The sequence below is a fragment of the Pongo pygmaeus genome, chromosome 6, assembly GCF_028885625.2.
Source record: "Pongo pygmaeus isolate AG05252 chromosome 6, NHGRI_mPonPyg2-v2.0_pri, whole genome shotgun sequence".
In the NCBI taxonomy this organism is placed as follows: Eukaryota; Metazoa; Chordata; class Mammalia; order Primates; family Hominidae; genus Pongo; species Pongo pygmaeus.
In genome coordinates, this window is record NC_072379.2 from 106,678,514 (window position 1) to 106,700,839 (window position 22,326).

Below are 22,326 nucleotides of genomic sequence, written 5' to 3' on the forward strand. Positions count from 1 at the left end.
ACATTAAATACATGGAATATTAATAATACAGCAACAGTAACAGCATAGCAAGCATACCATAAAATTTTGTTAATGAATGTGCAAATAATTAAATGTTAACCAACTTAAATCTTTTCTACTACAATTAAAGATCATACCCTCAGCAGAGAAAGAAAATTATTCACATTATTGCCCTTTAAACTCTTAATATCAATCCCACCTTGAATGCTTTTTCTTTTGTCATAGGTATTACTTTCTAACTTGTTAAGAAAATTTTACCTGCCCTTTAAACCTGTTCCATGTCCTGGATATTTTTCCTTAAGCCACGGAGGGAGTGGTAAGGGTTCATATCATGCATGATATAACCCCCCTCACAAATGAAATCGGCATTGTTTCAGATGCTTTACCTACAACCCCTGGCTCAGAGCTGTATTGGCATATTTGATATTATTCTATTTAATTGGTAATAGGATAAACATTTGTTCAGTATGTGCCGTGTTGGGGGTGCTACATCCATCTATTTTAGATAATTATGTTTATTCCGTTTTCCTATCTAAAAAGTGAGACCTAGTTATGACCTAAACAGAAATACCCATACTTCTTTCTAAAATTGTTTTTTCAGTCACCATCATAAAGATGCAATATTCAAGACCACGAAGAAGAATCCAGACAAGGGATTGTTTCATTTGGATTCCACCTGCTGCAGTTGTTACATCTCAGTAGGGACAACGAAAATCTCCTGCTATGGTCTTGATTCTAGTCAGTAAAAGAGCAAATTCCAAGCCTCCTAAGGGGCATTTTCATCCTTCCCCATCTGTCCTTACAGATAAGGAAGAGATTCCAGGAATGACTCGGTTCCTGGAACCTAGAATTAGTCCCCCTTGTTTTCTTTATCTATCCAAATCCTGTCTTTGGGATCAACTTTCACATGCTTTCTCTCCTTAAAGACTTTCACCTTGAATTACCCTTTCTTTGTCATATTCCTATTCCTATCTGGAGTCACACTCTTGAGAACCTTCTATACCTTCATCATACATTTATTAGCAGATAAAGTTCCTACAGTGTGTCAGGCACTGTGCTAGGCGCTAGTGCAACAATGATGAATGCTATACACACCCACCTCACCCTTTTATAGTTTATAGTATCATGGGGAGATGGAGAAGTAGATGCTCAATAAACACATTTTGTCTAATGGGTATACCTTGCAACAGCAAAAGTAAAGTCTGTTTCATCATAATTTGATCCATTCACATTTATGGGCCAGATCCTGTGGTAGACCTCGGATACAAAGATGAATTAAACAGAGACTCTGCTCTCAAGAGTTTATATAATCTGCATTTGCAGGTTATAATAAACTCTGATCTGCATCTTTGGGCAAAAGCATTCTTTTCTAGGTATCTTAACCACGATCTCAAGTATGCGCTGTGTGTGTTTACTGATGTATCATTCAAACACAGTCTGTAGGGAAAGTAAATGAAATACGAACCAAAGGTGCCAGTCCTTGGAGTGGTGTGGCTTCCTCTGCCTCATAGAGATAGAAATTCAAAGGAGCAAAGAAGTAGCCAGGGGCTGGTTCAGAGCAGCTACGGCCAGTGACATGTGGGCGGCATTCACATTGCCCATTCTTGGGTGAGCACCTGAGGAAAAAGCAATTCATCATGAAAAAATGCAAAGTAGGTGAGTGTAAAATGAAGGTGTAGGGGTGCTGGGCTAATGCTCCCTGAGTTTGGAGCAATCCTTAGAATCAGTCAATCAATAGTCCTGTGGGCAGATGCAGAAAGGCCATGGGTTTAACATAACTGGTCTTGAATAGTGAATCCAGGGCCATGGAGCCCAGGTGGCCACTTTCCCCACCCCCTGCCCCCGACCCCCACCGCCAGGTTCTGCTCTAAAATCTGGCAAAAAGGGGGCATTAGGATCTCTCTTTACAACATGGCAAAAAGCTGGCGTTTTAGGCAGGTCACACGTATTCAAGCACCCATGCCACCAGCCTGTGGTGGGATACCCAGCAGAAGGATTGTTTACCTCACCCTTGGAAATATTTGAAGTGAAAGAAATCAATGGGCTGTAGTTAATGTCTCAAGATCATTGCTTGTCATGGAATGAAATTTTTCACCTGACTATGAGCATATCAGAATAAAATGTGCTTTTATGTTTAAATAAGGAATATTGCTATAAAACTTACTCATTTGACTTACACGTTAGAATAAGCACCTCCAATATCACAGTCACAGGGAGAACACCCATGGAGATGATTTCCCAGGCCCCAGTATCCAACCTACAGAGAAAAAAGGCTCAGCTGATTCCAGCTATGAAGATGCTGTTGCTCTGAAGTGCAATATTGAAATCACTACAATGCAATTGCCACACATCAAATAGCCAAACAGCCTGCACCAGAGAAGCCTTCCTGGCCTATGCGCTTGGCTAATGATCTTCCATGGACCCATCTCCCAACTCCAGGATTTGAAGTAAAAGGACAGGGCTGGGTGCGGTGGCTCCTGCCTGTAATCCCAGCATTTTGGGAGGCCGAGGTGGGTGGATCACTTGAGGTCAGGAGTCTGAGACCAGCCTGGCCAACCATGGCGAAACCCCATCTCTACTAAAAATACAAAAATTGCCTGGGTGTGGTACATGCCTGTAGTCCCAGCTACTTGGGAGGCTGAGGCAGGAGAATCGTTTGAACCTGGGAGGTGGAGGCCGCAGTGAGCTGAGATGGTGCCACTGCACTCCAGCCTGGGTGACAGAGTGAGACTCCATCTCAAAAAAATTTTATAAAATGAAGGGGACAGGAAGGTTGTCCATGTAATGTGTCAAGTGGAAAAGCAATGGGAGCCTTACAATTCCTCTAACATCATCAGTTTATGCTCAAGCTGGGTTATATAAGTCCTATCGGAATAGAAGTTCTTCTACTAGCCTATGTGTAACTGCCTTTATTTCTCCCATCCCACAGACGGAGTCTTGTCCTTTTGCCCACACTGGAGTGCAGTGGTACGATCTCAGCCAACCTCCGCCTCCCAGGTGGAAGCAATTCTCCTGCCTCAGCCTCCTGAGTAGCTGGGATTACAGGCACCTGCCACCAGGCTGGGCTGATTTTTGTATTTTTAGTAGAGACAGGGTTTTACCATGTTAGCCAGGCTGGTCTTGAACTCCTGACCTCGTGATCCATCTGCCTCGGCCTCCCAAAGTGCTGGGATTACAGGCATGAGCCACCAGGCTCGGCCGTGTAACTGCTTTTAAAAAAACTGATAGGTTCCCTTACCACAACAATCCCTGGGAATTTTACCCATACAATACTGAAATACTTGAAGGCAGAGAAATCATTCAAGCTAATTTTGAGATATTACATGAATATCACACTTTAGCATAGGCATTTGTTTATCAATCAGTTGTTCTGGCGTAATAACGTGAATCCATGTGAGAGAGTCAACTCCATTGTTCCAGACTTTTTCCATCATTGCAACATCTTGACCGTTGTTCAAAATAAACAGCTGGTGAGATACAAATAACTATTTTCTAAGTGTTATAATATTTAGTACAAAATGCTAAAAAAAATTCTCCTCCCACAAATCTCAATTGAACATGCTCTGATAAAACTTAAATTTTAGTAGGTATGAAATTCTCTTTGGAAATGGTCTTGTTAGGCATCCATATTTTTTGTATCTTGGTATAATTTTATGCATGATTTTACTCAAAAAGATGTCTTTTAGATATTAAATATTGATGTCTTTGGACACAATGCGACAAAGGACTTGATGTTTTTCCCCAAACCAAAACTTCAGTTTAAGAAAAAAAAAATGATGTGATAGGAACTGCTTCCCACAGGATGTGGTTGTGAAAACTTCCTCTAGGACAGGGAATGCTGCCATGCTGGCCACCTCAGGGCAGATCCAGGGCACCAGCAGAGAGATGTGGATATGGAGAACCTAGTGGGTTCATGGGCTCAGCCACGATGGACAGTTCCTCCATGGGGTGTCCCTGTTCAGTTATTTTGCTTGCTTGCCCTGCAAGCAAAAGTGAGTCTGTACTGCACACGTAGCAGTTAACCAGCCAGTGAAAAAAGTCAGCCTGAGCCTAAGCTTTGTCTGGAATTACATGATTTGGTCGATCACATAATTTCAGGATTTGTTGATCCTGTAACCAACTGTGCTCCTTTTTTTGTGTTACACACTTATGGTCATGGAGATTGGCATGGCTGACCTTTCTCTTTAAGGTACAATTTTCAGATTTTTGACTTGCCTTCCAGAATCCTTTCTTCATATTTCCTTCCTTGCTTCTTTCCCCCACCCTCTCTGCCCCATCCTGTTTTCAGTAAAATGACTTAAAATATGAGCACAAAACCGTGTCCTCATAGGCATATGTTTCTTATTCATCAGCTACATTTCTTCAGACACATCGAGGTCACTGTTCTTTTATTAGGTTAAGATTTTGTTTTTTTTTTTTTCTTTCAAAATGTCATGGTGAGCTGCCAAGATTGGAGAACAAAGAAAAAGTTGGGTTTGAACTCCCCAATTGCATCATGCATTTCTTATAGAGTGAATATGTTTTATTTTACTAATTTTAGATGATACATGCTTGTATGTTTAGTAGAGTCTGTGAAAAATCCAAGAGTTTATTTCCCACAGGAATCTAAAATACATTAAACCTAAGTTTGTTTTTTTATAAGACCTTATCCAAAACATTTTTAGGAAGGGAGTGGTAGGGATGATAAGGGGATTCTGTACAAGGGACAGAAGAAAGTTCTGGTGGTCCAAAACATGGGCAGATAAATGTTCTTCTATTCTACCGCTTGGCATTTTCAGGAAAACAGTGGATAAACCTAATCACATCTGTGCCTGGGTCGGTTTAGTCCAGTCCAGTGGTATGCTGGTAAATGTTTAACAGGCAGCTCAATGCAGGGGTGAGGGGAGGCTGATAGTGTTTGCTGATTTCTGTAGTGTAAATACTCATACCACTGGAGTATTAAAACACAATAGGACAAGAAAGAGATTAGCAAAACCAAGTCTCACCTAGGCAATGGCAATAGAAATCTACATCACTATATAAAAGGGAAACTATAGGCAAATACATACAGTGCATTCTTCGCAGTGTGCTCTGGTGACATATGACAGGCACAAGCATTGGCCTGTATCCACATCACAGGTCAAGAATGGCAGACTCCCAAGGGGGTTACAGTCGCAGGCTGAAAGCACAGCATACACAATTATTCTCATTCTTAATTCCTCCGCTCTAGCGAGTATACTTAATAGCTCACACAAAGCAAGAAGCATAACCGCAAGAACACAGAGAAGCCTGCCCTGCCAGGTTTATCGTGTGCCTGGCTGTGTGATTATTGTATTGCATATAACCTCACAGAGGAAATCCTGTGTCAGACACTTCCAGAGCCTTATGTAGTTTTACTGGATGGCAATTAGGAGGAGGAGACAAGTAGGTGTAGCTAGTTGTACATGCTGCAGTACTGGCACAGTAACCCTAAGTGATGCTGACAAGGCTGGTGACTCAGAGGCAGGAGTTTCTGGGAGTCATGGTTATTACTGATGGCTCCTTCTCTGGCAGATGCATCTGGAATCCCGCTCTCTCTTCTCTCCTTTAGTACTTTGTTACCTTTTCTCTTAATTCCCCCCTCCTTCTTCTCCTCTACTGGTAGACATTTCTGAGCCCTGCATATGTTGCAAAGGCTAAGAAGACATGCTACCAGAGCAAGGAATACACTTGCAGCAAATACCAATGTTCATGGAAATAACCCAAATGTCTCATTGACTAATGAATGGATAAATAAAAGTGGCACCTCTGTACAATAGTTATGTTATTCAGCAATAAAAAATAAAGACTGATGTAATCTGCAATATGGATAAAACTTGAAAACATTACTAACTGTACCATCTTAACCATTTTAAGCAGGCAGTTCAATTGTGTTAAGTACATTAACATCGTTGCATAAACCAACTCCAGAACACTTTTCATCCTACAAAACTGAAACCCTATGCCCTTTATATAATAACTCCCCACTCCTTCTCCCCTCTAATCTGTAGCAACCACCATGCTGCTTTCTGTCTGATTTTGACTACTCTGGGTACCTCATATAAGTGGAATTATATAGTCTTTGTCTTTTTGTGACTGCCTTCTTTTACTTTGCATAATGTTCTTAAGGATCATCCATGTTGATGGATGTGTCAGAATTTTTTTCCTTTTTAAGGAAGAATAAGGTTCCATTGTATGTAAATACCACATTTTGTTTATCCACTCACCCATCAGTGGATACTTGGGTTACTTCCACCTTTTGGCTAGTGTTGCTATGAACATGGAAATACAAATATCCCTTCAAAGCTCTGCTTTCAATTATTTTGGGTATATATGTAGAAGAGGGGTTTCTTTTGTGGGGGGACGAAAATGTTATAAAATTGATTGTGGTGATGATTACACAGCTTCCAATATACTAAAAATTATTGAATTGTTTACAGGGTGAATTGTATGGTATGTAAATTATATTCAATAAAGCTGTTATGGGCTGGGCACAGTGGCTTATGTCTGGAATCCCAGCACTTTGGGAAGGTGAGGCAGAAGGATTGCTTGGGATCAGGAGTTCAAGACCAGCCTAGGCAACACAGTGAGACTCCATCTCTCAAAGAAAAAAAAAAAAAAATTAGATGGCTGTGGTGGCACATGCTTGTAGTTCTAGCTACTTGGATGCTGAGGTGAGAAAGTTGCTTGAGTCCAGGAGTTTAAGGCTGCAGTGAGCTATGATTGTGCCACTGTAAGCCAGCCTTGATGACAAAACAAGACTCTGTCTCTCTCAAAAAAAAAAAAAAAAAAAAAAAAATTTAAAGCTGGTATACACCCACACACACCAAAATAATGTTCAGCCTGTTCTTGGAGGACATCAGTTTAGTCAGAGTCAGAGAAACATGTGGAATGCTGAAAGATATGATGGGAAATTGGTTTGACTATATAATTTATTATCACGACATTTAATTTTGCCATCAAACCCAAGAAGAGCGTTTTATTACAGAAAGATTCAGCCCAATGTTTTCTAAACATGCAAATAAGCCACAGTTCCTTATATGGGCAAAAATATGGAGCAGGAGGCTGTGACCAAATGGAAATTATTTACCCAGGGTTTCTGAGGAATCTGTAGCTCTAACAGAGGCCCGGAGCAGCTCTAAATTTCTGTGATCCTATAGCTAAGGGTCTCCTCATTTAGCCTTAGAAAACTGCTGAGGTGTTTTTCTATTTCCGCTCCCCCGCTTCCCTGAGCTCTTTAATTTTTTTTCTTTTATCAGAGAACATATGGACCAATATTAGAAGGGGTATGAGAAGAAAGGGGAAACATAATTTAAAAAATAAAAAGAGGCCGGGCATGGCGGCTCATGCCTGTAATCCCAGCACTTTGGGAGGCCGAGACGGGCGGATCACGAGGTCAGGAAACAGAGACCATCCTGGCTAACAAGGTGAAACCTCGTCTCTACTAAAAATACAAAAAATTAGCCGGGCGTGGTGGCACGCACCTGTAATCCCAACTACTCCGGAAGCTGAGGCAGAGACTCGCTTGAACCTGGGAGGCGGAGGTTGCCTTGAACCGAGATCACGCCACTGCGCTCCAGCCTGGGTGACAGAGCGAGACTCTGTCTCATAAATAAATAAATAAACAAACCACCACTTGAAAATTGCCTAAGATGACATCAGTCTTGCAGAAATGCATAATGTAATTTAATGGATTTGTATGTAGAGGTCTAGTGGAAACCAAAAAAACTTTTGCAACTTGGCGTTAAATTTCTTGCCATTTCCCTGTGTTTGTTCCAGTGGGGAAAATGTGAATGCCCCCTGCTGGTCCTTTACGATAAACCAAGCAAACCACAGAGAAAAGTTCTCCACTAACCGCTTAGAATTTACGGGAACCATTATGTTACTTTTTAAAACCCAGAGGTTGGCAGGATTCTTAGGTATTTATGATCATCAATTTTTAGGGCAGACAGAGACAGCCCCAAGCTTTAAAACACATAGGGGCCGAGGTAGGCGGATCACTTGAGGTCAGGAGTTTGAAACCAGCCTGGCCGACATGGTGAAACCCCGTCTGTATTAAAAATACAAAAATTATCTGGGCGTGGTGGTGGACGCCTGTAATCCCAGCTACTCGGGAGGCTGAGGAAGGACAATTGCTTGAACTTGGGAGGTGGAGGTTGGAGTGAGCCGAGATTTTGCCACTGTACTCCAGCCTGGGCGAGAGAGCGAGACGCCATCTCAAAAACAGACAAACCAACCAACCAACCAACGAACCACATAGGGGTTGATGGACGCTCTCCCTGCCCCCCCACTATGGACTTACGCTGGCAGCCCAGGGGGTCAGTGGCGCTCAGTCCGTAGTGGTTGGGCTTGCACTGGTCGCATTTGGCTCCTTCCACGTTCTCCTTACAAAGGCACTGGCCGGCCACAGACCGTAAGGCAGGATCAGAGTGGCTCACACAAATGCCACCAGATATGGTCCCATCAGGGTCACATTCACAAGCTGGGGACACAGACATTCATTGTTTTAGTTCATTGCAAATTGTGGGAAGCCTGAAATATAAGCACAGCATTTTACTCATGCTATAACTATCTTGCTTTGTTTAAATAATTAAATGTTTAAATAATTAGACCACTTGGTAAGAGCTATTCAGAAATGTCTCCCAGATCTCTAGCCTTGGAAAATGTTGAATAAATCCATGCATATGTTTTTAAAAGACTTTTAAATGATTCAAAAGTCAGAGGACCAGAGGAAGACTGCTGTTATAAAAATTAAGACTAGATTGTGTTAAGAATAGACTGATTCTTCTGGGGATGATGAGAACGTTTTGGAATTAGGTAGAAGAGATGGCTGCACAACATTGTGCTGGTGAACTGTTGTTCATTTAAAAATGGTTAATATTTTATGTTATGTGAATTTCATCTAAAAAATAGATTTAAAAGAAGACTCTAAAGGTGAAAATAAGGTCAAAATCTCTGAAACCTGGTTAAAAAGTAAGTCTCTCCTCTCTGACAGAAAAATATGTCACAAGGAAAAGTGACATTCTATTTTATTTTTCCTGGAAGAAACACCTGTAAGAAGGAAAGGGAGGGAATAGTGAGAAGTATTCATATCCTTGGTTTTGTTGGGGGAAATCTGCTGACAGGTCAAGAGCTTGATGGAAGAGATTCTGGAAAATGGGATAAACAGTCACTTGCAGCAAAGGAGCAACAATGGTAGCAACCTTTTTTCTGTTGTTGTTGTAGACATTTGAACAACTCAAAGATGGTGTGTCATATGAAAAAGAATGTTGACCGTGTGAATCAATTCCAGAGGGTAGAATCAGGAGAGAGTAGAAGTCACAAAAGGTAGTACTTGGTTGAGTTTAAGGAAGAACTCTCTAATAGTCAGAGGTGCCCGATACTGCACTAACCCCTCATCATCGGAGGTGTCCAGGTAGATGTTGAAACAGCACTTGTGGCTTTGGTATGGACGACAAATGTGTTGTTGGACATTAGATGACCACCAAGGTCTCTTGTACCTTTGTGGTTCTGTGTTTCCATGGGGTTCCACTTTTAAGGAGTGCAGTAAAAATAAAAATATGAATATCCTGATTTTAAGGAACAGTCACATTCACATTTATACATGCTTACTTTGGATTACTAAAAACAAAACTGTCAAGTCTAAAACCATGTCTCTATAACCACCATTTAGGTGAGTGAGTTTAGTGAAAACAATTCAGTCAAACCACTTGTTTCGCATTATTGAAGCAACTGGTGTTTGCTCTCTGACGCAATCTTTCAAATTTCAATCATTTGTTATTTGTTATTGTTTTGTGACTGGTGACTTACTATGAAAAAATAGCATTGAGTTCTGTTTAGTTTGGAAAAGCCACAATTTTCTTCTAATTAAAGACAGTTGCTTCTAGAAAGAAGGGAACAAACTGGATTCATCTTAGAAGTGGCCAAAAGGAAAAAGCTAAAATTTCTTTGGGAGACACTCCAAAGAATCAGTATTGAGTTCCAGAGAATCATTTAATTATGCACAGAAGTATCCTCTGGGAAAGAGATGTGGGAAGGGTAGATAGTAAATGTTCTTTGAAATAGCCTTATGTCATGACCTTTAGAAGTCTAATTGAACGTCTTGGTGTCACATAATTCTAGCAAACTTTTATTATCAGTAGTTGAGTCTACCAAATCTTGGTTTTTCTGTATCAAATTTAATGGCAACTTAATTGTAGAAAACTTAAAATTAGTCAACTCTTATGCCTGGAATCTGCTTATGTAAATATTTAGGTTCGAACAAGGACAACTTAGAGAAAATTTATATGAGAATGCTAATCAATCTTCAAATACACATCATTTGTATATATACACATAAACATTTGTTTAGGTAAACTGGGAGAAACTGGGGTGTCTCATGATAGTAGTTTGTTACAAGCTCCTCATCTACCTTTTATGGAAAAATTCCTTGTTTACAAAGAATGACTTCTTAGTTTCATACCAGGAGTACTAGTTTTCTTTCCAAAGTACTATCGAGTTAATACTCAGTGGTTTTTAAGGAACAAGACTTTGATTGATGTGCTCAAAATATTTGGTTTATTATTTCCAAATCTCTTTCCAGATTACTAGATTATCTGTTTCAATAATTGTATTTCCCTGATTCTACCCAAGAGAGCAATTTAATCTTCTTTTATAAATACATAGCTTTTAAAACAATAAAAGTTATGTGTATGCATGATTACAGATTGTGGTAAAAACTGTAGGATATTTAGCAAATTGCTCTAAAGAAATACATTTTCTGAGAATCTAGTTCTTTATATCAATTTTGAACAGGTCACGTAAGGTAAATTTTATATAGTCAGGTGCTTACTGAGTAATCCAAGCTAAAACATTTCATTGATGCATTTTCTATATTGTGATTACTTAAAGTTTGAAATCTAGGACATTGAATCTATTCAGGTGGCCAGTGAATTACACTGTATAAGACTTCATTTTATATATTATGATTATATAAAAGTTGAAGTTAGATTTTATAGCAGCTTCCCTGCCCCCACTTCAGCATTATATGGATATACCCTAAGAAGTGGGATCCCTGAGTACTGGGAGAGGCAATCCTCCATGGGTGCTGGTATTGTGAACGTTCTTGCTAAGTGTGCCAGCTGTTCAAGTCCCCACTGGTTCTTTACCTAGCCATTTCTTAGAGTTGTGCTTGCAGTAAGCAACCTTGAGGGATGGAGTGGCATCTTCCCTGAATAAAAAATAGGCTTGCTTCCACTTGCTATAAAGCAATGAATCCTCCAAGTTCAGTGTTCCTCAGCTGTATCATCAACTCACTAGATATGCATTATTCACATGGTATCCTTTGTGTCACTCCCATGGGACATGGGGACACGGAAACTCAGGCTAATACAATGATCTTGTTGCTTGCTATGCCATGAGTTATAAAGTCTTTTGTCTTTGGCCCAAGAGTTTTGTGTCTTCTGTTTGTATCCATGAAACAATAACAGGCTAACTTGTTCATCTGCAAGTAGAGTAAGATTTCAGACCCAGTTACTGACACTGGGTATTTGAAATCAGGATGGAGTATTTCTGTAGGCAAAAAAATGTATAGCAGTGATGGGACGAGAGTGAGCAAGCAAGGTGGCTGGGGTGCAACATTTAAGGAGGTACCCACTCTCAGATTTGTGTAAACAGCAAGTGTTAGCCCTGCACTTCCATCGCCCTGATAGCGAGTTCTTCCTTACATTTTGGAACTTAAGTGCCTTCCTTGGCTCACTCTAGTCCCAGTCCTGCAAGAAAATGCAAATTAAAACAATGATAAGTTACCATTTGATTAGTGAAAATTAAAGTGTGATAAAACCAAGATAGCAAAAATTGAAGTTTGACAAAACCAAGTGTCGGCAAGGATGTAGAGCCCCAGGAACTCCCATTTACTATTGGTGTGAGTGGCCATTGGCATACTCACTTAGGGGACCATGCAGTGTTATTTAATCAATTTGAAGTCCATACTCCATGGCCCAGAAATTCCACTGCTAGGTATATCTCCTAGGGACAATGTTTGCATAGATGCACAAGGTCACATACACAAGAACGTTTACTGCAGCATCCAAAGAAAAATGAACAAATAAGTTTTGTCATACTTAAAGGAAAAACTTCTGTAAGAAATTAAAATGGAAGAACTAAGACTACCTGATATAGAAAAGTCTCAAAAATATAATGTCGAATGAAATACCCAAGTTGCTGAAAGACACATACAAAATGACATAATCTATCTAAACTTTGAAAACATGTCAACATATATTGTTCATAGATAAAAACACATGTGAAAGTGTGACAAAAAATCATGATAATGCAAAATATATGAGTTTACCACTAGCAAGGAGGGTAGACAAATGGGACAGTTGTGTACCTGAGACATCAATATAGTGCCTGTCATGTTTTATTAAAGAAAGTCCCAAGAGTGACAGGCTAAGACTGTTTTAGAGAAAGCTGATGGTGGGGTATAAGGGTGTATATTATATTATTCTCTATTATTTTTGTACATGCTTGAAATATTTCATTTAAGAAGTTGAATTCAAGATAAAAGATTTTTAAAGGTTTTTAAAAAGTGCAAGGTAAGTAACATGTTAGCTTATGCATCTTAACAGCAAAATTGAAGTGTCTACAGCCAGTCGAATGTTTTAGCCAATTTACCACTTTGGTTCCTCCCCCAGCAGGCTTCCATGATACTTAAGGTGTCTGCCTCTCCTGGTGGAATCCTGCATAATTTCCCAACTACCAGGACAGACACAGATTATTTGGATCAACTTGTTTGCAGAAGGACGAGCTCTTAAAGCTGAGGTATTTTTGCAATCCTCCACTCTCCAAAATAGGGTAGTTTGGAGATGCCGTTAAGCAGAGGGGGCGCGGGCAGCTCCAGTAAGATCAAACTGAACTTTGCTCAGACAGTGGGTAGGATCCAGGTAGAGCCCGGGGACTCACGAATGCATGCGTAGGGATCTGAGATGGTCTTGAGCGGATCCCTGTAGAAGAGGGGCCTGCAGCGGTCGCAGTGCTGCCCCTCAGTGTTGTGCTGGCAGTCTTCACACACGCCCCCGCTGAGGCCACCGCTTGCCAGGTACGTAGTCATGTCAAAGTGACAGCGGCTGGAGTGGCTGTTACAGCTGCACGCTGAAAGGAGAAGAGAGTGACTGAGAGGTAGACTAAGGCCTCGGGTGGCACAGCCAGTGCCCCCGCACTGGTCAGGGCACCCGCTAGTCCTCCTTGTCCTCCTGCCATTTCGTGTTCTTTGTATAGATGCACCAAACAAAGGGCCAAAATGTGTGTCCTCGGGGGATCGTTCTAACACTCTGATTCTGCTCCTACGCTTTCTATAAAATGTGCTCCCTATACGTTAAATATGTAGTTTTTAAAAATCAAGTGAACAAAAGTAAATCATTTCGGTGATCTAAAGCCACAGAGTGCAATATTTGTGGTGTTCATTAAAGTATGCATTTACTGACTTATGCTTTGTGCAACTGAAATTTTTACATGACATGTTCTGCATGCTCTGGGATTCCTAGAGAAGACGGCAGAGCTCAACCGGCCTGGCCCCTCTTTCCACAGGAGCAGAGAGCTGCAAGGGCTGCGGTCAATTTTATCTCATCTGAGGCTAGGCCAGAGGCCTGGAGGGAAAGGCAGTCTGTTTGGAGGAATTTGTCTTTATGGTAATGTCTACACTGTTTGTCTTTTTGGTTCTTTTCCTGTAAACAGTCTAAGGTCAGGCTGCATTTTCCCGGGTCTTGTATACTGTGACTCTCATGGATGAGGCTTTTTTATTAGAGCTCTTCTAGGGACATTTCATTCCCTTAAACTCTGTTTTTCCTAGTCTGGGAAAAGAAATTGAATAACAAATTTGTTTGGAAGTTCATTAAAATTCAGAGGCAGCAAACATGTTAGCCAAAACAAAACCAGCATTTTATTAGCCTGAGTATTTTATTTAAAACAATACAATGGCCTGTCAAACTCATTCCTGGGCCTCATTTCTCCTATTATCCTACAGATGGGTTTAAGTTCACGTTCATGGAATATATGACTGTTCAGGATGGCAGTATAGATCTCTGAACCAAGCCTAGTGTTCACCAAATTCTTGAAGTTGCCTTGTCCCCACTGATATTGCCATTAGATGGCTCCATCCCTCTACTGGAAGGGTGCCACACAACATGCTTACTGTTTCATTTTTAAAATTAAACTTAATTTGTGGTGGGAGGGTTGGAGAAGTTGGCGATTCTTCTATGTGGGATAATTGGGAACGTCGGGATATCACACTATAGGAGCTGGGAGGACAGCCTCCCCACTTTGGTGCCTGCAGCCCCACAGAAGTGAACGAAGTGTTTCTCAAAATAAGGAAATGCAGAGCACACTCAGTCTATGCAGGGAACTGAGTTTCACCCACATCTGCAAGCGTTGTCCTGGAGGTCTGCAGCTGGCCTCCAAGGAACGTCCTGGAAGAAGTCCTTGCATCTCTCACAGTTCGGACCATCTGTATTGTGCTGACAGACACACTGACCGTGAACCTGCATTGTGCAATAAATAGAGCGTTGAAAGAGGGCTTGTCCTTGGGGACGTTGGGGTTCTTTAAATGGGAAATGAAATACCAGGTCCTGGTACCTCTCTGATCCTTAGTTTCCCATATGTTAATTACAATACCAACCTTGATTATCTTCTATTATTTTCTTAACTAGCTTTAAACTTTATAAAAATTTTAAAAGTTCAGTGAACTTCTAAAATAGAATACATTTTTTTTTTGGCTTTTCTGAGTTCTAGTTTCAGGGCAGCACATTGCAGCCCTCAATAAAATGAGGGGCAGGATGGCTAGGGGGTTTGTGGGGAGTTGGGGGAGAGTAGTATATGGGATTGGTTAGGAGCATAAGAGAAAATAGGGAGTTAGAAAAGGGAACGAAGCTGAGGAAAGCCATGTGATTCTCCTGGATTTTCCCAAAAATGCTCTAAATGGCTCACATGCGAGAGAGAAGCTCTGTTTCCAGTGAAACAGAGGTAGCTGAACGGGAAGGCACACTAGCTCAACATTAAGCCTTGTATAATTATGGCCTAATAAACAGTTGACATTTATTTAGTAGACACACTCCCTGGGGCTCTGCATAAAACTGCAACTCTTCTACAATGTCTTTTAAGGCTAGTCCCCCCAGATGAGAGAGATCTGCCGTATTAAGACACAGCCATTCCCAGTGTAAGAATGCTACTTGGATTGAACATTTTATGATATCAGATATTGCTGAAACACCTTAGCATTGACTACAGGGTCTTGCACACAAAAGTCCTTCAGTAGATTTTTGTGAGAGAATGAATGTGAAATTATTAGGTTGGTACAACAGTAATTTCGGTTTTTGCAATTAAAAGTGTTGGCAAAAACAGCACTTTTGCACCAACCCAATATGATCCCTCCCCACCAAATCTCCATGCTCTACAAAATAAATGAAAAGAGGGCAAGATGAAGTATCTTGAAATCCTAAAGTATAAATTCTGCTCACTAGTTCAATGATGTCCATATGCCGCAGAATCCACAAGCACCTGTGGCTGGAGGAACTGGAGGACCCTAGGTGGCCTATCAGGATAGGTTGAATGGTACCCATCTCAGCATAAAATTGGCACTTAGATTTGTTGATCTCCATGTGGAGTGTCTCATCTATATATAGCACCAGGACAGTGAAAGGCAGGTAGGACAGCCCACTGTTCTTTCGGATTAATAACTCACCATTCCAGGAGGGCTGAAAACATCTCCCCGCATCTTCTGCATAGGGCGACATTCGCTAGCATGGCCATTGCAAAAGCAGCTTCCCCGAACAATCATCTCGTACAGAGCATAGTAGTATTTATCAAGGGAATCATGTTGTCTCCTTCCAAGCAAAGTATCCCCAAGGGTGTGGAGCTTGGTAAAGTTTATCCTCAGGTTTGTCAATGTCACAAGGTCTAAAGAAAGGAAAATAATGAATCAAAGTGAATTTGAGGTGCATCAGTTCAAGGGACTCTTCTTGACTGATATACACTTAATATACTATAGAAAAGCGATTACAGGCCTGGTGCGGTGGCTTGCGCCTGTAATCCCAGCACTTTGGGTGGCCGAGGCAGGAGGATCCCTTGAGCTCAAGAGTTCAAGACCAGACTGGGCAACATGGCGACACCCTGTCTCTACATAAAATACAAAAATTAGCTGGGCATGGTGGTGCATGCCTGAAATCCCAGCTACTCGGGAGGCCGAGGCACAAGAATTGCTTGAACCCAGGAGGCGGAGGTTACAAAGAGCTGAGATCACACCACTGGACTCCAGCCTGGATGACAGAGCAAGACTCCGTCTCAAGAAAAAAAAAAAAAAGAAAAGCAATTACAAGGAATATGCCAAACGTGAAATTTTTTTAAAGCTGATATGAAAAATATAAAGGAATTCATACCTTGGATGTAGGGGCTATAAGGGTTTTCAGTTTCAAAACTGGGATCCAAAACTTTTAAAACAACCTGTAAAACAAATATAAATTTATAGTATATTACGCGAAAACGTAATTGTCAAACACACTTTTTTTTATTTTTTTTTTCAAACCTCCCAGGCCCAAGCAATCTTACCACTTCAGCCTCCCAAGTAGCTGAGACCACACGCATGGACCACCACGCCCAGCTAATTTTTAAAGATTTTTGTAGAGGTGGGGTTCTCCCTATGTTGCCCAGGCTGGTCTCGAACTCCCGGGCTCAAGTGATCCTCCTGCCTCAGCCTCCTAAAGTGCTGGAATTACAGATGTGAGCCATCACACCTGACCGTGAAATGCACTCTTACAGAAGAGACCCTGATCTTACAAAAAGGCTGAGCCATTGCTTCCCAGCTGGCATAGAATACAGATTATCATTTGGGTTACCATATGAATAGAAGCACCAGGAGCAGAAATACATGAAAGGTATTATCAGTCATTTCCGGCTCTTTATGTACAAGTGGTTCATACAGGCAGAAAAGGCAAAGAGAGTGTTTATGCTGGGTTGGGATGGAGTGACGGATAATTTGGCAAGCCATGATCAATTCGGATTTGGTAGTGAATTCTGGAGCTGTCTTCTGCCACTAATTCTTTCTGCTCTACCTGATAAAATAGTACCTGTTCAATCCCACTCACTCCAACCTTCTGCCAGGCACCAGCTTTGCTCAGAGGGATGTTCCTGGCAGATTCTCCTGGGGTGGTGGTTTACAGAGCACGGGGATGAGATAGCTAATGCCAGGCTGCTGCTAGCTTACATGGCTCCTTTGCAAGCATTAGAAATGGGCGTTCCTTCTTCTGGGTGCCTGGTGCCATGGTGCCCCGTTTAAGTTTTATCCCACACCCACCTTCAGCTGAGCACTCTTGTGCAGGATTGCTTCTAAAAACATATTTAGTATTTATATGGGACTCATTTCAATTTAGACACTTTCATTTTAAAAAAAGCAACAGCCCAACTTACATTACAGTAAACACTATCAAAAGTTTTTCATTTAAGTTAATTACACTTTTAAAAAGTTTAATTTATATAAAATAAATACAAGGAAGGAAATGCTACCTCTCCACCTGTTGAGGGTTCAATATCCGAGTATTTGGAGTCACAAACAATGTCTCCCACTCCCTGGGCCTGGCCAGATGTGATGTTAGGAAAGGAAGTGGCACAGTCGTTTGCAAAATATTTGAACACTTTCCAGGTGTGTCCATAGTCTGTGGAACGTTCAACTAACATTGCAGCAGGCCGAAAAGTCTAGGAAAAATGAGTAAAAGTTGGCACATTTCACAAAGGCAGATTTTATTATCAACTTCAGATTGAATATTTATATTTTCTAATTCCATTTTTAAAAACTTTAGATGTATCTTTTTGTTGTTTGTTTTGTTTTGTTTTTGAGACAGGATCTCACTCTATCGCCCAGGCTGGAGTGCAGTAGCATGATCTTGGCTCACTGTAGCCTCAACTTCCCAGGCCCAGGTGATCCTCCCACCTCAGCCTCCTGAGTAGCTGGGACTACAGGTGCATGCCACCATGCCCAGATAATTTTTTTTGTAGAGCCAGAGTTTTGCCATGTTGCCCAGGCTGTTCTCAAACTCCTGGGCTCAAACGCCCACCTCAGCCTCCCAAAATGCTGGGATTATAGGTGTGAGTCACTGTTCCTGGCCAGGTCTATCTTTTAAAATCTACTACACAATACACACACCACAGTCTCTTTTCAGTATTTATGAGTATTACAGTATTACACACTTTGTCCTCATAATCTAATTACATTGTAAAGATATTTATGGCTTTGTGAATTATTAATTGAAGAAAGATGGCATATAAATTGAAAAGCTAATGTAGTTAATATTTTACAACAATTTGTTGTGATTCTCTTTGCCAAGCATGCTTTTCCTCTGGCAAACTCTTATACATCCTTCAAACCCTATCCATGAAGTTTATCCTGGTTCCCCACAGCAGATTTAGCCTCTTAAATTCTCCAGCATTTTAAATCAATCATCCCACTAATTCTGTACTTATCACTTTGTATTACAATTTTCTATTATATTTGTATGTTTCTATCCATGACTAGATTGTGAATTCTTTGGAGACAAAGACTGGTGTCCTTTTTTTCATTTTTTAAATTTCATATTTATTTTTTCTTACCAAAATGAGCATAAAGTCTGACATCAAAATTAGAATTTCCCTGAATGATTAAAGAAGCACTATAGCACAATGATTTTCTCTGGCATCTGACTAACCTTAGTAAAGACTCTTTTAATTTTTCTTTCCCCTTGATTACAACCTTTCCATTTTTACCTAAATAATTTCCAGTTCTTGCCCTTTACTCCCAAAAATTATCTTTACAGTTCTTGTGGTTCCTATCACCTCAGTACTAGGAGTTTTCCTTTTCTCTGTGTCTTCTAATTTTTTAAAAAATCATATAGTCATGGTCATTGATTTTTAAAAAGTGGGTTTTTTTCTTCATGTAAGAGTCAAAGCTCAGGTGGCAAAGGTCAAGTCTGAACTTTTTCTGTTTTTGTTCACTGCAAGGAAGCAAGGCTGTGAAATTCCAGATAAACACTGAGCATTTGGGGAATAGATAAAAGAGGGGCAGCAAGCCTATTTGTCTGTACCTTAAAGGTCAAGATAAGGTGGCTGAACCGAAATAATGCCTCTAAGTCCAGTCTGATGCTGACATGATCAAGACCTAAGGAAGAATCCAGAAAGAAGAAAATCAGTGATTTTGAGAGACTCCTGCTTATCATGTTAATTCCCCACTGTGGCTTATCTGTAATAAAATCTTTTTGATGCCACAAGGCTGATGATCACTCTTCCCAGTCTGTTGGAGTGGTATCCCATGCCACTCCAAGCCCAGGAGGTGTGCAGAGCAGGATAGGTTTCACCCTGACTGTGCCCACATCTGTGTTTTAGTGGCAACACACATGGCCACTATGTGGCAGCATTACATACGACCAAGGGAGTTTCAGGACATTTGTCCTAGGTGGAAAGAGAGAAAGAGAGGGTTCATTTCCTTGTACTGAAATCTTGACTACACATAAACATGAGCTAGCTAGCCAGAGGATGGTAAAAACCAATGCACCCGTTTCTTTCAAGAGCTGCTAACAGTCATTTGAACTAGAATTTCATTGTCACCTGGCATATAACACAGCTTGGAATATTCCCCTTGGAGTGGGGACCTGTGGGCTCCTTTGTGGCTGTGGTGGTGGCAGAGGTACCCTGGTCAGGGTTTTGCACTGAGCTGGTTATGATCCATCTCTAGCACAGATGTGGGGTATCAGCCCTAACCTGGACACAAGAGAAGCCCAGATCTCTCTAGAGCAGCACTGTCCAACAGAAATAGAATATGAGACATGTATGTAATTTCAAATTTTCTAGCAGCCACATTAAAAAAGGTAAAAAGAAACAGGTAAATTTGTTTGTAATAATATACTTAAACGAACATATTTAAAAATTATTTTGACATATAATCAATATTTTAAAAATTAGTGATTTTTTTAAAGACAGAGTCTTGCTCTGTCCCCCAGGCTGGAGTGCAGTGGTAGGATCTTGGCTCACTGCAACCTCTGCCTCCCGGGTCAGGGGATTCTACTGCCTCAGCCTCCTGAGTAGCTGGGACTACAGGCTTGCTCCACCACGCCTGGCTAATTTTTGTATTTTTAGTGGAGACAAGGTTTTGCCATGTTGGCCAGGTTGGTCTTAAACTCCTGAGCTCAAGTGATCTGCCTATCTTGGCCTCCCAAAGTGCTGGGATTACAGGTGTGAGCCACCGCACCCTGCCAGAAAATCAGTGATTCTTTATTATACATTTTCTCCCAAAACTATGTCTTAGAAGTCTGGGGTGTTTTTACACTTCCAGCCCATCTCAATTTGGATTAGACATATTTCAAGTGCTCACACAGGACAGTATGGCTCCAGACAACAGTGACTGCACTACAGTGAATTGGGGTTCAGCCTAGAGTTCTAGGGTGAAAAGCTTAGGTACGTGTTTGCTGCTGAGTGGGCAGCCACATTGCAGGCTGAGTGTCAAGGGTCCTAACCCTTTCTAGGAAACAGATCTGTCCCTCTCTCTAAGGTTCTTGGTTGAGAATCCTTGCTCTATGTCATTGGCTTGGACAGAGTGACATTCCCTTTGTGAGGAGATGTGGAACAAATGTTAGATGTGGGGGTCAAAACAGTCATTAAGCAAAAATGGCACCATTCATCAGGAGGACAGGTGGCTGTGGAAAAAAACACCTCACATTCATTAAGGAGAGTCCAGCTGGAGATCAATAACTAGGATCCAAAATGAAATGACATTTAGTAGACACCAGTCAATCACTGGTCAAGTGGATGGCATAAATAAAACAACCTCATACTATGCTTGCCCTAAACTATCTCATATATTATGATTATTCCTACACTCCCTTCTAATGGTCTAAAATCTCCTAAAGGAAATACATTCAGGAGTTTGTAGAGAATAGAGGAATTATAGTCCAAAGTTCAACACATAGCAATGTAGTGAATGAAATCATCTTGTGGGGGTTAAGGAAAACTGAAGAGTTCTGACTAGTGTTAAAGAGGGGTCATCAAGAGTATACAAGCCTGCATTAGGAAAGTCCGGCCTGGATGGACGTACGTTCGGGCACATGAGGCCCATGACTGGGGGTAGGACATGAGGATCCCTGATCAGGTCCACATTTATAGTGAGCATCTAGGAATCTGGATGGTCAGCACCAATGTAGGCTCAATATCACAATTGTTCACAAAGAGAGAAAGGCATACATCCAGGAAGGAAAGAACTTCAGTCCGTAGCCAGCTATCCTTTCAATTCAGAGATTTTACTTTGGCTTACAGTAAGAAGCAAAATATTCTTTTTCTCTTTCCCTTCATGTGTTGAAGGAAAAAGCACTTGGCGCTAACTCTCAGACTTCCCTTGGCATTATTCATTCAGTTTATATCAGTGTTTTGTATTAGGCTTAATTTACCAACACTTCATAAACTTTCTTCTTCTTATTATTTTTTTACAAAGAACAAAAGGATGCAGAGATACTTTCTTCCACATGGAAAGAGTGAAACATTCTGAGTTATGTGCTTAAAATACACTTTGATTTTCCTGTAAAGGAAAGTATTCTTGTTAAAATGAAAATAAATTGTATTCTTACATGGGTCTCTATATTCTTGGAGTATACTGTTCCATTCCAATATAATACTTTGCTGTGACATTATTAAAACCATACAAGGAATAAGATGTCATATTAAAATATTGAAGAAATAAACAACTGGAAAGGAACTTAAATCATACCATTTTCAGATTGCCACCATTTCTTTTCTCTGTCTGGTTCAAAACTTACAATGACATTCTCAATGGTGTGGCTGTTGGGTTGGGCGTACGGATCATATGGAAATCTAGAGTCACAGATGAAGCATTTTTGTTCCCCCTGGAAAACACCATCATTAAAATTAAAAATAAAAATTGGAATTACATATTGTTGGGCTAAATTAAAGGCAAGCTGTACTTACTATATTTGTTTTCCAAACTGGCTAAAAATAAAAAGCAGAGGAAATAACAAGACATCAAAATGCCTATCAATAGGTGCCTAAGTACAACAATAAACTATGAACTAAAATTTTATAAATTTATATATTTGGAATAAAAATGCAAATTTATGCAAAACTAATTTTCTGTCATATAAGAGGCAGAGGATCTGGAAGTTATTTTAAACTGTACACAACTAATATGAAGAAATAAAAAACTAGAAATAGACCTCTTAGAAGGTCTTAGTGAATTGGAACTAGTTTTGCTTAGGATTTTTTTTTTTTTTTTTGAGACAGAGTCTCACTCTGTCACTGAGGCTGGAGTGCAGTGTTGCAGTCTCCTGG

General features: G+C 40.6%; 1 protein-coding gene across 1 annotated transcript in view; it reads right to left on the reverse strand.

Moving 5' to 3' along the window:
* Positions 1–22,326, reverse strand: part of LAMB4 (laminin subunit beta 4) — a 98,998-nt gene that overhangs the window by 65,847 nt on the left and 10,825 nt on the right. Inside the window, exons 3-13 of the mRNA XM_054494253.2 lie at positions 21,749–21,884; positions 19,080–19,153; positions 17,530–17,718; positions 16,407–16,470; positions 15,713–15,927; positions 14,393–14,513; positions 12,940–13,128; positions 8,300–8,479; positions 5,049–5,158; positions 2,178–2,257; positions 1,466–1,616 (exon numbers count right to left, since the gene is read on the reverse strand). Coding sequence (XP_054350228.1) covers positions 1,466–1,616; positions 2,178–2,257; positions 5,049–5,158; positions 8,300–8,479; positions 12,940–13,128; positions 14,393–14,513; positions 15,713–15,927; positions 16,407–16,470; positions 17,530–17,718; positions 19,080–19,153; positions 21,749–21,884 — 1,509 coding nt within the window. The remainder of the gene's footprint in view (positions 1–1,465; positions 1,617–2,177; positions 2,258–5,048; positions 5,159–8,299; positions 8,480–12,939; positions 13,129–14,392; positions 14,514–15,712; positions 15,928–16,406; positions 16,471–17,529; positions 17,719–19,079; positions 19,154–21,748; positions 21,885–22,326) is intronic.